Source organism: Mesoplodon bidens (assembly GCF_964165515.1).
Source record: "Mesoplodon bidens genome assembly, chromosome: 7".
Lineage (NCBI taxonomy): Eukaryota > Metazoa > Chordata > Mammalia > Artiodactyla > Ziphiidae > Mesoplodon > Mesoplodon bidens.
In genome coordinates, this window is record NC_138164.1 from 54794463 (window position 1) to 54809008 (window position 14546).

Here is a 14546-nt window from a genome sequence, read left to right on the forward strand (position 1 = left end):
CCTCCTTACATCTGATAGATTTCATAATTTTAAAAGTGAAAAATATCCAAAATTATTGGCAGGAAGAAAAAAATGTCTGAAAATTGATGGTTAAAATTAGTAACTAAATACTAGCTGACTTCATCCCTTAAAAAAAAAGAATCAGTGTTTCCTCAGTGGTATGAATCTACATCAGATGAATATTTTAAAATGTGAAGCCCTTAGATATTTCAAGTTTGGTCTAATTTGTTAGATACAATTATTACCACAAATTATTATGAAAATATAAATCTAATGGCCCAGGTATAAAGAACTCCAACTACAAGTAACCTTTATTGTGGTAAGAAATGATACAAAAAGAAATCTAGATTAACAAATCTTAGGAAGCCACAGAAGCCAGGCCTTCAGAAATTGTCAAGCTCAGATCCTAACTTCAGGCTGGTTTCACCTCAACACTTAACAGAGAAGCTATGCCATTCTATTACCTGGTCTCAATTCCAAATTTTTGTCATAAATTTACTACTATACAAAGTGCTTCTCCATTTAAGCATGGCCATTTGTGCTGCATTTTATGACATCTCCTAACCTGGAATGAGGAAGTTCCTTAGTACAGCAACATAAAAATAGCAGGCTATCCTGTACCTTTGCAGTATGGTGATCCAGTAACACTGCTTTGATTAACATTTGTGGAGAACTATCTTTAAATCCCTACAATTTTATTTAAATACACCCAGGGAATAAGCATGTTCCACTGATGAAATGTAATTCAGTTAAGTACAGAGTAGTTAGAATGTGCTGGTGAATGATGTAGAGTTTTCATAGGCTCTACAGAATGCTAAAGGGTAAAACTGAGGGATAGAGTTTATACTACCTATTTTAAAGACGTAGAATATTCTATCAGATGGGTGAAATGTTGGAAATTGAAGGCTTTCAAACTTTTTGCCAAGTTCCAGGACCATTCAGAAATAGAATATTTGAAACTGACTGGCAGGTAGTTGAGATGAGGCCTAGGAGACCTGAAACTAAAATACTTGTGAGAAAAAGAGGTGAGAAGAGACAAGAATTGAGAAATGGACATCTAGGTCTAGTCATCAGGAATGTCAATTTTGGTGATGGTTTGTTCTTAACTGAACCACTGATGTGAAAAAGAACCCAAAAAAATCTATCTCAAAACTCAACAGTGTAGCATTAAAAACAGGGCTTGATAAGGGCACACCTGCATAGCTCAGTTTGCTAAGCGCGCCCTGGCTTGCTTTCACTGAGACTAGGGAGTTTGAGGAAGCATCAGGAGAAAGAGAAAGGTTCTGATATATTCAAACTCAACTTCTGACATTGCTCTGTTAAAAAAAGCATAAAGTCGGGCTTCCCTGGTGGCGCAGTGGTTGAGAGTCCGCCTGCCGATGTAGGGGACACGGGTTTGTGCCCTGGTCCAGGAAGATCCCACATGCCTTGGAGCGTCTGGGCCCTTGAGCCATGGCCGCTGAGCCTGCGCGTCCGGAGCCTGTGCTCCGCAACAGGAGAGGCCACAGCGGTGAGAGGCCCGCGTACCGCAAAAAAAAAAAAAAAAGCATAAAGTCATTTCAAAACTATGATGCTAGATTGTACTTTATTTCCCTCAAGATAAACACTGTGTATGTTAATATTTTATTACCCAAATTGCTCATCTTGTCATAGGTAAGGGAAGCAAAGCACTGTGAGATAATTATGAAAATGAGAGAGGGCACTCCTGAAACACAACTCTATAACAAAATTGATCCTTTGTCCAAAAAAGTACATTGAATAGGACACTAAACATGGATAGTTAAAACATACACCTCTAGTCAGAAAAAACTGTTTGTATAGGTCATATTTACGAAGCATTTTTCAGATCTAATAACTTATTTGATGGAATAGTCCTGAAGGGCCATAAAAGTTCTTGGGCTCTTCCAACCTCTTCTGAACACCCAAAGCAGTCCAGCAAACTTACATGTCTTTATTTCTTCATGGTGACTATTTAAAATATTTTCCATTTACCTCAAACTTTCTACCCCCACTCCCTCTCCTGCTATCCTCCCACCCCGTCTCCTTCACCACTTCATTTTCAGCAAATTAATCAGCTCCCAACTTCATGGAAAATATAGAAGTGAGCAGAGGAATTCTCTGCCAACAAACCTCACTTCACTGCATTTCCACACGTTTCTTCCTTCTCTCCTACAATATTACCTTCCTACAAGGTAAGACTAATCCTTCCAACCTGTACTCTGCATTTCATCTGTCTTTCCTCCTTAGGGATCTCAGGGGTCTCTCCTGTAAAAAGTTTCCCTCTCTCTCCCAGTTCCTTCCCATCAATAACTTAAAAAAACACAAAAACAGGGACTTCCCTGGTGGTCCAGTGGTTAAGACTCCATGCTCCCGATGCAAGGGGCCTGGGTTTGGTCCCTGGTCAGGGAACTAGATCCCTCATGTTGCAACTAAGAACCCGTGTGACGCAACTAAAAGATCCCGCATGCCGCAATGAAGATCCCTCACATGGCAACTAAGACCCGGTGCAGCCAAATAAAAAAATAAATATTTAAAAAAACAAAAACAAAATCTCGCCTCTGACTCAGCTACTAGTCTCTCTTTCCTCCTTATCACAGCTAGATTTCTCTAACAGTTGTTACTAAGACTATTTCCTGATTTCCCACTGCTATCCATCTGGTTTCTGTCCCTAAGTATTGAAACTGCTTTGGCTGGTCACTAATCTCCACTTTAACATGAAGTTCGATGGCCATTCCTATGAATGAGAGATGAAAATATTCATCCACAAAAAGACTTACACAAGAATGTCCATAGCAACTTTATTCATAATAGTTCCAAATTGGAATGAACTCAAATGTCCATCATAAAACAGATTAAAAAGCTGTGATAGGGGCTTCCCTGGTGGCGCAGTGGTTGAGAGTCCGCCTGCCGATGCAGGGGACACGGGTTCGTGCCCCCGTCCGGGAAGATCCCACATGCCGCCGAGCGGCTGGGCCCGTGAGCCATGGCCGCTGAGCCTGCGCGTCCGGAGGCTGTGCTCCGTGACGGGAGAGGCCACAACAGTGAGAGGCCTGCATACCGCAAAAAAAAAAAAAAAAAAAAGCTGTGATAGGGGCTTCCCTGGTGGTGCAGTGGTTGAGAATCCGCCTGCCAATGCAGGGGACGTGGGTTCGAGCTCTGGTCCGGGAAGATCCCACATGCCCCGGAGCAACTAAGCCCGTGCGCCACAACTACTGAAACCCGTTCACCCTAGAGCCTTCACGCTACAACTACTGAAGCACACACACTCTAGGGCCCACGTGCTGCAACTACTGAGCCCACCTGCTGCAACTAGTGAAGCCCGCGCACCAAGAGCCGGTGCTCCGCAACAAGAGAAGCCACTGAAATGAGAAGCCCGCTCACCACAATGAAGAGTAGCCCCCGCTCGCCGCAACTAGAGAAAGCCCTCGCACAGCAACGAAGACCGAACGCAGCTAAAAAAAAAAAAAAAAAAATGTGATGGATACTTTCCTGTCTTATATTGGGTTTGGTATCATTGACCTTTATCTCCTTCTTAGAACATTCTCTTACCTTGGCTTCTATGACTTCCACACACTCCTGGTTTTTTCCAACTTCCTAGCTAATCCTTTTCCATTTCTCCTATGGGTTCCTAAATATTGAGAACTCACAAGTTTCCGTCCTAGCTTGTTTTTTCATTTTATGCACTTTTCCTTTTGGAATATCATATCCATTCCATTGGCTTCAAAGATCTCTGGAATTTATAAGCTCTTTAAAATCTATCTAGTCCTTTCTCTTAAGGGCTCCTGATCTATATATCTAGCTGCTTACTGGCCTTGGTGACCTTCATGGTCCACAGTCACCTCCATCTCAAAACAGTTTGCCACAAAATTCTACTTTTGTATTTTCTCCCTCAGTGATAAACGCAGTCACCTACCCAGTAGTCAAATCCCCCTTATTCTCCAACCGATCACTAAGAACTATCACTCTACCTCCTAAATATCTGTCAAATCCATTCGCTTCTCTTATTAGGTTGTCTCAACTCAGGGTACCATCACCGCTTGGGTTACTACATTTGGCCTCCTAAAATCCACTCCTACCCTCCTCCAATCTAATCTCCATAGCACAGTCCAAGTGCTTTCAAATCCAATCAGAGCATTTCTCTGTCTCAAAACCTGCAAAACTTTCCCTTTCTCTATATAGTCCAAATATCACGATCTGGATTCTACTCCAATAAGACGGACAATCATCCTGGGTTGCCCAAGACTGAGAAGCTTCCTGGGTCATGGGACTCTCAGTTTTTGTTTTTGTTTTTTTGGTGGTGGGGGGGGACACTTTGTTTTAAAACTGGGATAGTCTTGGGCAAATCAAGACAAGTTGGTCACTCTATCTTCCAGTCTTGTTCTAGCACAACCTCACATTCTACACTCCAGCAGTACCGTTTAAAATTCTAGTAGTTAATGATACTGGTATCATTTAATAATAATATTAATTAAAATGTTAATAATACTAATAAATAAAAATGATTATAATGATAACTAACCCTTCCAAAATACTATATGCCAGGCATTACTACTAATTCATTTAATCCTTCTAGCAATCCTATGAATTAAGTACCATTTTATCACAATTTTGCAGACCAAGAAAGTGAAGCTCACAAAGGTTAAATGATGTCCTTAACTTCACAACATAAGTAAGTGGCAAAGTCAACCTTCCAACCATTTGGCTCAACAACTTTTACATGAGCTGCTGGATTATTTGCCAGTCCCAGAACAGCCCAAGGTGTCTCCTGCACCTGGGCTCTGAACACTGCTATTCATACCCTCTAGAATACTCTTCCTCCTCTCTTTACTTGGCTAAATTCTTCAGATTCCACCAGAAAGTTTTATCTGAACTCCCCAAATTGGGTCAGAATGCTTTAGATGTATTTCCCAAGATACTCTGTCCATACCCTTATAATAACACTTAGCACAGTGTACTTTAATTACCTGTTTTTCTCCAGACTGGAAGCAGTGTATTTACAGTAACCAGCTACTAAAACATATCTAAGGAGGATTCCCCTATAGATAGATTGGAAAGTATGGGTTATACCTAGGAAGGAATGCTAATGAGCGGTAGTATAACACTATACTTAAGAATAAGGACTCTGGAGCAAAACAGCCTGCTTCAAAATCTCATTTTACCACATATTATCTATGTGACCTTGGGCAAGTTACTTAACCATGCTGTGCCACAGTTTCCCTATCTGTAAAAGGAGGGTACTTCACACAGGTATTGTGAGGTATCTGTGTTAAATACAAAGCACTTGTAACAGCACATGGCATTATACATATGTTTGCTATTAATGCTTATCAGTAGTTTAAAGCTAAATGAGAAGAGACTGTACAGCTCTATCTCTTGTCTTATTCACTGTTTTCTCCTGCTACTGTAAAAGGGTATTGCCAGAGGAGAAAGAAGACAAAAAAAAAAGTTTCAGAGATGTGTTATTCAAGAGGAACTTTCCTCTTGTTCATGCTTTTCCTTTTTGAAAATATCTTTACTGAGATGTAATTCACATATCATAAAATGTACCCATTTGAGGTGTACAATTCAATGACTTTAGTATATTCAGAGTTGTACAAACATCCCACAACCTGAATTCACAATATTTTTATCACCCCTCAAAAGAAAACCCTACCTCCCCCTTTCTAAAGCCCTAGGCAACCACTAATCAATCTACTTTCTATCTCTATAGATTTGCTTATTCTGGACACTTCATGTAAATGGAATCACAGTATGTGGTCTTTTGTGACTGCCTTCTTTCACTTATACATAATGTTTTCAAGGTTTCTCCATAAAAAAATAAAAACTAAAAAAAAAATTTCAATCCATAAAAATAATGAATCACTATGTTGTACACCTTAAAAGAATAATAATGTAAATCAACTATACTTCAATTTTAAAAAGGTAAAAAAAAAAATCTCCTTTTCCTTCTGAAAGTCTTTTTCCCCAAAAAAGGAAGACAAAAAATAATTTCTAAAGGTGACTTTAGGGACTTCCCTAGTGGCACAGTGGTTAAGAATCTGCCTGCCAATGCAGGGGACACGGGTTTGAGCCCTGGTCCAGGAAGAGTAGCCCTGGCTCACCACAACTAGAGAAAGCCCGTACGCAACAATGAAGACCCAACACAGCCAAAAATAAATAAATAAATTTATTTTAAAAATAAGATAAAATAAAGGTGATTTTAAGTAATTGACTTTTTTTTAAAATTATTTATTTATTTTTGGCCATGCTGCCACATGTGGGATCTTAGCTCCCTGACCAGGTATCGAACCCGTGCCCCCTGCAGTGGAAGCTCAGAGTCCTAGCCACTTCACCACCAGGGAATTCCCTGAATAACTGACTTTTAATAAAAGACATTTATCTCCTAGTATATTTTCCTTAAATATTATCTTCTCAACAATAAGCATGTCCACTTACAAAAAGCTCCCCAGTTGAATCTAACATGCACTCCTCATTTAAAAACACAGATCTATAATCCATCAACTAAAAACATTTACATACATTCCTAGGTCTCAAATCAAACTGCCCCATCCAAAAGTCTGCCAGTGATTCTTTTTCCTCTCAGCATTTCTGTTTGAAAGGACAAATGCCAGAGGAAAGGGAAGACACTATCCAATAGGTAGGTGGGGACGTCTCCTAGGAATGTACCACGTTGTCATTTTTTTTAAATTAATTAATTAATTTATTTATTTTTAGCTGTGTTGGGTCTTCATTGCTGCACACAGGCTTTCTCTAGTTGGGGTGAGCGGGGGCTACTCTTCACCGCAGTGCGTGGACTTCTCATTGCGGTGGCTTCTCTTGTTACGGAGCATGGGCTCTAGGTGCACAAGCCTCAGTAGTTGTGGCACGTGGGCTCAGCAGTTGTGGCTCACAGGCTCCAGAGCATAAGCTCAGCAGTTTGGGCACATGGGCCTAGTTGCTCCGTGGCATGTGGGATCTTCCCAGACCAGGGCTCGAACCCATGTCCCCTGAATTGGCAGGCAGATTCCTAACCACTGTGCCACCAGGGAAGTCCCTGTCATTCATTTCATATCAAAATACATCTTGTTTTCTGTCTGAATTAAACACAACACATTCCATATACACCATTAAGGTTTGCCAATTTATCTTTCCACTCTAATCAATTTGCCATATGGACTTGGCTATTTCCACCAAACCCAGACAACAGATTAAAATGATCAAAGGTCATCCTTGACTAAACCCTCATTCTTAAACTCACAACAGGGCAATTGTCAACTCCATGATTTTTTAAAAAATGGAACCATATATATGGGAACTCGGTATGACAGAGAGCATTTCATCTTTTTAATTTTTTTTGGCCACACTGCCCAGCTTGTGGGATCTTAGTTCCTGGACTAGGGACTGAACCCAGGCCCTCAGCAGTGAGAGTGTGGAGTCTTACCCACTGGACCACCAGGGCATTCCCCTCAACTCCATGATTTTTATCCTTCAAAACCTTTCTTTTCCAACTCCTCACACATTAATAACTACTGCACTAACTTCTTTACTGCTTTCTTTGCTCCAGTCTCTCATCCTTCCGGTCCAATAACACTGCCAACTATCTTATTTTGTCTTGTAACAGTAGAATTTTCACTGCATACAATATTGTAAGAAAAATTTAAGTTAATAAGATTAATTCCCACTAGCTTAATAAATCAAATCTTTTCGTTTCCTGGTTTTCTTCTTTAACTCTTGCTATCCACACACATACATAATTTTTTACAGCATTACCTCCCAGAAATGGGACTAGGAGATGAGGGTGGACTGGGGACGGGCCTTTTAATTTCTACTGTATACATTCCATAAGTTAAAAAGAAATTTACCATGTATTATTTTCATGGTTTTAAAACTAGTTACTTAAAAAAAAAAGTTACTATAAACAGAAGCATTAATAAAGTAAGGAGCACCTAACTTTGCCTCAGGTATGCAAAGATGATTACATGTGAATATGGGCATAAGAAAGATAAGTAAACATTTCCTAGGGGTAGGAAGAGTAGAGAAGGCAGTCCAGACACAGGGAACAGCCTTTAATTGTCACTGGCTCTTCCACGTGCCTCTGTTGCTCACTACCAAGATCTCAGTCCATTATCATCTGAATCCTACAGTATTTGCTGATATTTGGCCTGTAGCCCTCGTCACTTTGAATTACCAATCATGTTTTAATTATTATAGATTTCATCTGTATGTTTTATAATTTGCCGGCCTGCTATGCATTTGAATCCTGCTCTCAGCTCCAGGCAATTAACCTGCTGCTGAGCTTCCATTTCCTCTTTTGATAAAATGGGAGAACACTCACCTGATAGGGCTGTTGTAAAAGAATTATGTGAAATAAATGTACATAAAGCCCTTAGCACTCAAGATGTATTCAGAACATACCAGTTTTCTTTCTACAGGTGAGGAAAGTGAGGTTTACAGAACCTTGTTTTTGGCTGAAAGACTTCTGATTCCATTCTTTTCTCCTCTTAGTCCTTTTACTCCCACATCCAATGTTCCCAATTAGACTATAAGCCTTCTAAGGTAGGTACTGTGTCCTAGGGGTCGTTGGAATTTTGATACCTAAGATTATATGTTAAATAAACATCTAATGAGTTTAACATAACTCATGTTGCAGAGTACTTTTCAATGGTCCTCCATTGTACACATCCAGCCATGCATGCTGACCTAGTTCCTAGAACACACCTAACTCTTCCTGCTTTTGCACATATTGTTCAGTGTCACCTCTTATCTAAAACATCCATTCTACCACCACCCTCTTATTCTCTATCACAGAACTCTTATCTTCTTCGTAGCACTTATCAGAATTTCTTTTTTTTTTTTTTGATGTGGGCCATTTTTAAAGTCTTTATTGAATTTGTTACAATACTGCTTCTCTTTTATGTTTTGGGTTTTTGGCGCAAGGCATGTGGGATCTTAGCTCCCTGACCAGGAATAGAACCCAAGCCCCCTGCATTGGAAGGCGAAGTCTTAACCACTGGACTGCCACGGAAGTCCCACTTATCAGAATTTCTAAGTGAACTCTAATTTCCATGATAGTAGGAACCGCCCTCTGTCCTGTTCACTCTTGAATTCCCAGTGCCTAGAAGAATACCTGGCACATGCTACATAATTACTAAAGATTTGTTGAACAAATGAATACAATTAGTATGAGGACATGGCTAGTTAACTGCCTAAAACAGAATTAAAGATTAGGTCTTCTTTTATCCCAATGCTCTTTTCATTGTGCTTCACTTCTTATATTACTGTATATTTTATGTTTATAGCATGTATAAACTGCCATTAATTTAAATGATTCCAACTTCTTGTGACCATTATATCCATACTACATAAATCTCTGTATTTTCAAAACGAGGACAAATGCATTCGTCATTATTTAACTTAAAGGTGTATATAAACAGCACAACATTCATGCTCTGCCATATTATGTACAGTAGTCAAAATACTGTATCATTCTAGGAACTACAGACATCCTATATTTTAAAAAGTTAAAGAAGTTGGTACTTGGTAGGTTACTGAGTAACTCAGTTGAGAGACTGGGCTTTAGAGCCAGTCATAGATTCAAGTCCGAGCGTTGCTGTATAATAGTTGGTCAAGTTACTTTAAACTTCAGTTGACGAAACAGGGATAACTCCAGTACCTGACTTAGGTTTGCAGCGAAGGTAAGTTTATGTATATATGTACACCACTCAACAAATCATTTAACTCAGTGCCTAGCCAAAGTTAAGTGCTGAGTAAAGTGGGTTTTTTGTTCTGTTTTGTTTATTTTGCCTCGCCTCACGGCTTGCAGGACCTTAGTTCCCCAACCAGGGATTGAACCCAGGCAACGGCAGTGAAAGCGCCAAGTCCTAACCACTGGACCGCCAGGGAATTCCCGTAAAGTGGTATTTTAAGTACAAAAAATGTAGATAGGAGTTAAATGCCTGTGTCTCCACATTAATGGACAAGTTATTTCCACAGGGTAGAGAGTTCCCACTGTGGCACAGTTTTAAAATGGGGTTAGATTTATGGGAAAGTATGGAGAAAGCTGTATTACTATTTTCGATTTTTTATTTCTATGAGGAAGAGGGAGATTTCCAGTCTAAATCCATCTTTAAAACAAAATCACTTGATTTTGACAGTACGGTAAAGTTTAAAACACTGTCTCAGGGACTTCCCTGGTGGCACAGGGTTGGGAGTCTGCCTGCCAATGCAGGGGACACGGGTTCGAGCCCTGGCCTGGGAAGATCCCACACGCCGCGGAGCACCTAAGCCCGTGCGCTGCAACTACTGAGCCTTCACTCTAGAGCCCAAGAACCACAACTACTGAAGCCCACGCGCCTAGAGCCTGTGCTCCGCAACAAGAGAAGCCACCGAACTGAGAAGCCCACGCACCACAATGAAGAGTAGCCCCCACTTGCTGCAACTAGAGAAAGCCTGCGTGAAGCAACAAAGACCCAATGCAGCCAAAAATAAATAAATAAATAAATTAAAAAACAACACTGTCTCACAAAAGCCATCCCTTAAAATGCAAATTAAGCAAAGAGCAATGACTCAAGCAACCCAACTCTTTAAAAAATCACTATGTCCTGGGCTTCCCTGGTGGCGCAGTGGTTGAGAGTCCGCCTGCCGATGCAGGGGACACGGGTTCGTGCCCCGGTCCTGGAAGATCCCACATGCCGCAGAGCGGCTGGGCCCGTGAGTCATGGCCACTGAGCCTGTGCGTCTGGAGCCTGTGCTCTGCAACGGGAGAGGCCACAACAGTGAGAGGCCCGCATACCACAAAAAAAAAAAAAAAAAAAAAAAAAAAAAATCACTATGTCCTGAAATAAAGCCAGGAGCAAAAAGACTCAGAACTGGGTAAAACCTCAGATTAAAAACCAAAAACAAAAACTAGACAAAAACTTCAAAATTAAGTAATGATGAGAACATCAGGACTCAGAAAGTTCTCCTCCCATGATCATAAACTGTACCTACATTATAAATATTTAATAACAGCTAAAGTAATAGTAGAGGCACAATTCCCCAAAACAGCTAGGTCATCTTTCCATGAAGAATATGATGAATCCTTACTTCACAGCAATATCCCAACCTGCAGCAAAGGGCAATGGACATTTTGCAAATCATATATCTGATAAAGGACCTTTATATAAGAAACTCTTAGAACTCAGTAATAGATAAACAATCCAATTTTAAAATGGGGGAAAGACCCAAATAGACATTTCCAACAAGAAAATATACAAATGGCCAATAAGCACATGAAAAAATGCTCAGCACAATTAGCCATTGGAAAATGCAAATCAAAATCCCAGGAGATACCACTTCATACCCACTAGGATGGCTACCATCAAAAAGACTGATAATAACAAGTGTTGCCAAGGATATGGAGAATGGGAGCTCTCATACACTGCTGGTAGGAATGTAAAATGGTACACCCACTTTGGAAAAGTTTGCCAGTTCCTCAAAAGATTGAACACAGCGTTACCGTATGACCAAATGACCAAGAAATTCTACTCCTAGGTATATATATACACACAAGAGAAATAAAAACAAATGTCCACACAAAAACTTGTTCCGCAACTGTTCACGGCAGCATTATGCATCATAGACAAAGCAACCTAAACATCCATCAACAGATGAATGGATAAATAAAAGGTGTTAGGTCCATACAGTGAAATATTTGGCAATAAAAAGAAATGAAGTACTCATATATGCTGTAACATGCATGAACCTTGCAAATATCATGCTAAATGAAAGAAGCCAGTCACAGAAGTCCACATACTGTGTGATTCCATTTTTATGAAATGTTGGGAATAGACAAATCTGTAGATTAGTGGTTGGGGAAGGAGGAGTGTTATGGGGAAATGGGGAGTAACTTAAGTGGGTACAGTTTCTTGGGGGGTGATGAACATGTTTTAAAATTTTGGTGATGGTGGCACAACTCTGTGAATACATTAAACCTACCTAATTATTATAATACTTTAAATGGGTGAATTGTAAAGATATATAAATTATATCAATAAAGCCAGTATTTTAAAAAAATAAAAGACAGCTATGGAAAAAATAGGCACTCAAGTATTTGTACACTAAATAATTTCCAAAGTAATCAAAATACACCTGGATAAATTAGTTACCTGTCTTACCTGAGCTTTTGTATGATCTCACTACCTATTCTCTTACTAAATACTTAACAATGAACTGAAACTAAGCACTTAGCAAGAGAATATATTAAATATCGCACAGATTTTTGTCAACTACAGCAAAACACAAGTATCTTCTAGTAAGGTTCGGGACAAAGCCGACCACAACCTCGAACCTACAATTTTTCACATCCCCACTAGATTATACCAGCTGATTAGACACTTCCAAAGGCTTAAACTGATCTTAAACAAATAATCAGTTTAGCAATTGTATTCTTATCTACTTTTTACTTAACTTCCTTAATGCGTAAACTTAAATGTTAAAAAAAGCAAAAGGGAAGAGAAGAAAAATTGATTTACATTCCACAATAATATGTTAAAAAGCAACCAAAGCATTCGTATACTCTTTGGCCAAAACCGAGAAAAAAGGAGAATGATAAAAATGACAATTTCTAATACTGGCTGTTAGGCCTCAATGACCATTAAAAAAAAAATTTTTTTTGTTAAGTGAGGGAAACAAGAAATCTGTGCACGATCGGAGTGGGAGGAAATTCTGGGTGCGATCTACAGGCGGGATGCCGACCGGGCCCTCGGCCAGTTCTGCCGCCGGCGCCCCAGCTAGAGCCTGGTGCCGACCGGGGTCCAGCGTCTCAGCCGGAGGAGCTTCGCCTCGGCGGCGCCAGGGGACTCGCTCCGCGCGGAGGTCAAGCCGAGAAGCGCCGCCGGGCTCCCAAGGGCTCCACCCTCCCCTCCTTCACTCCCTCCCCTCGGCAGTCCCCCGAGGGGAACAGGCGGGGCGCAGTGCGCAGAGACAAGGGCGGGGGGGGGGGTGCGTCCTCAGTGAGAAAAGCTCCGCCGCCCGAGTGGCGGCCGCGGGTTATTAATAAACTCCGCTTCTGCCCAGGCGTCTCTACCGCGGCCGGCCGTAGGATCTACAAGGCCTGCGGCGGAGGCTGAGAAGCCAGAGTCCGAGCCCGGGCCCTACCGGGCCCACGCCGCCACGCTGAGGGCGGCGGCCGGGCGGAGAATAATGCACACTGGGTAAAAACACATTTATATACGAACCTCCGAGAAAATTTTCCAACAATTCCTTCGTCCGACCACCATGCACCAGGACAGGAAACAGCCACCCGGCCCCTCAGCCCCGCAACCAGCATAGTGGGTCTGAGGCCCGCCCCCAGCCTCCATTGGGCTGTCATTACGTCACTCAGTGGACGCTTCCTTCTTGCCATTGGCTCAAATTTAGGCGACGCGAAAGGAGACCGCCTTATCCACGCCCCTTTTCCTGACGTCAGCCTCGCCTGGCCTTACAGCCAGCGCCTGAGTGGCTTACCCAAAGCGCGGAACCAAGTTTTCTGCTTCTGACTGGTTGGCAGAACCGCTCGTCCCAGCGCGACACCGCCTCGCTGACAAGTGAATTATGCAGATTCTGTGGCCCCCCAGGAGGCGCCATTTTGTAGCGAGGGAGGGAGGCTGGTCCTTGTGACTAGCCGGGAGGGAGAAGGGTTCGCAGCCGCCATTTTCCCCACAGGGGCTAGGAGGTGGCCTTGGCTCTCCCGATGGGCTTGCTGGAGCGCGTTCTGGAGACCGGGTGGGCTTTGCCTAGCAATTGCCGAGTGTCGTCCCGTTGGGAGGGAAGTGGTAGGGTGGGGTAGGACAGGATGGGACGCCTCACCGCTCCCTGGGGGCTCTCGGTGCCAGCTGAGGCCTTTGGTCTTGGGCGGAGGCTCTGCTTTTCCGAGAGCTGCTGTATGCCTGTCACTGGCTGCCAAGTCTCCCTTTGCTTTTCCAGTCGCTGGGGTATCATCATTGGTAGGAGGATGAGCCTCCTACCTCAGCTGAAGCTCCGGCGTAGCTCGACAACGGGGCGGTGGTCTTGGACTCTGCTGGGAGACACTGCGGTTGCTTTTGCGCTTTCATGTTACTTAGGTTCAAATTTTGAAGTCGTCTGTAATGGTGTCGCTAACTTCTTTTTTACTTTCCCTTTTGTGTGTGTCGCAAATTAAAGTCAAAAGGCTGAGGAAATCATTGATTCGGTCTCCCCAGTATTAAGAATGGATACAAATTAGTTGTGAAGTTTAGGTAGTGTTTCTTGTAGCTCTCAACCCAGAATTTTTCTAAGCTATTGGAAACACTAGTCATTTTAGGAGTTTTCAGTATGTATTCATATGCTTTGGCAACCAGGCTGAATAAAGATGAGGTAAAGTGTGTAGACTCAAGATTTGTTAAATCTGGTGTTCCAAATGTAGATTTGAGTTACTAAGAGATTGAGAAGGATGGCCCCGTTGTAACTGGAGATTTGTGTCCTGCTTACAAAAGCTGGACAGAGCTGGATGATGTTTGATCTAGTGTCTTTGCATTTCAGGTGATTATGGAATGGCCTAAATGAGGATAATTAAAGTTTTGATTTACATT

General features: G+C 41.8%; 1 protein-coding gene across 3 annotated transcripts in view; it reads right to left on the reverse strand.

Annotated features, from left to right (window-relative positions):
* The window catches only part of ZNF143 (zinc finger protein 143), a 58290-nt gene extending 44999 nt beyond the window's left edge, over positions 1–13291 (reverse strand). Inside the window, exon 1 of one of the 3 annotated variants that reach the window (XM_081239237.1) lies at positions 13197–13291. In XM_081239237.1, the coding sequence (XP_081095363.1) occupies positions 13197–13238 (42 nt within the window). In that variant the 5' untranslated portion in view covers positions 13239–13291. The remainder of the gene's footprint in view (positions 1–13196) is intronic. The other 2 variants (XM_081239238.1, XM_081239239.1) reach the window with 2 other exon arrangements.
* Positions 13292–14546: the final 1255 nt, after the last annotated feature.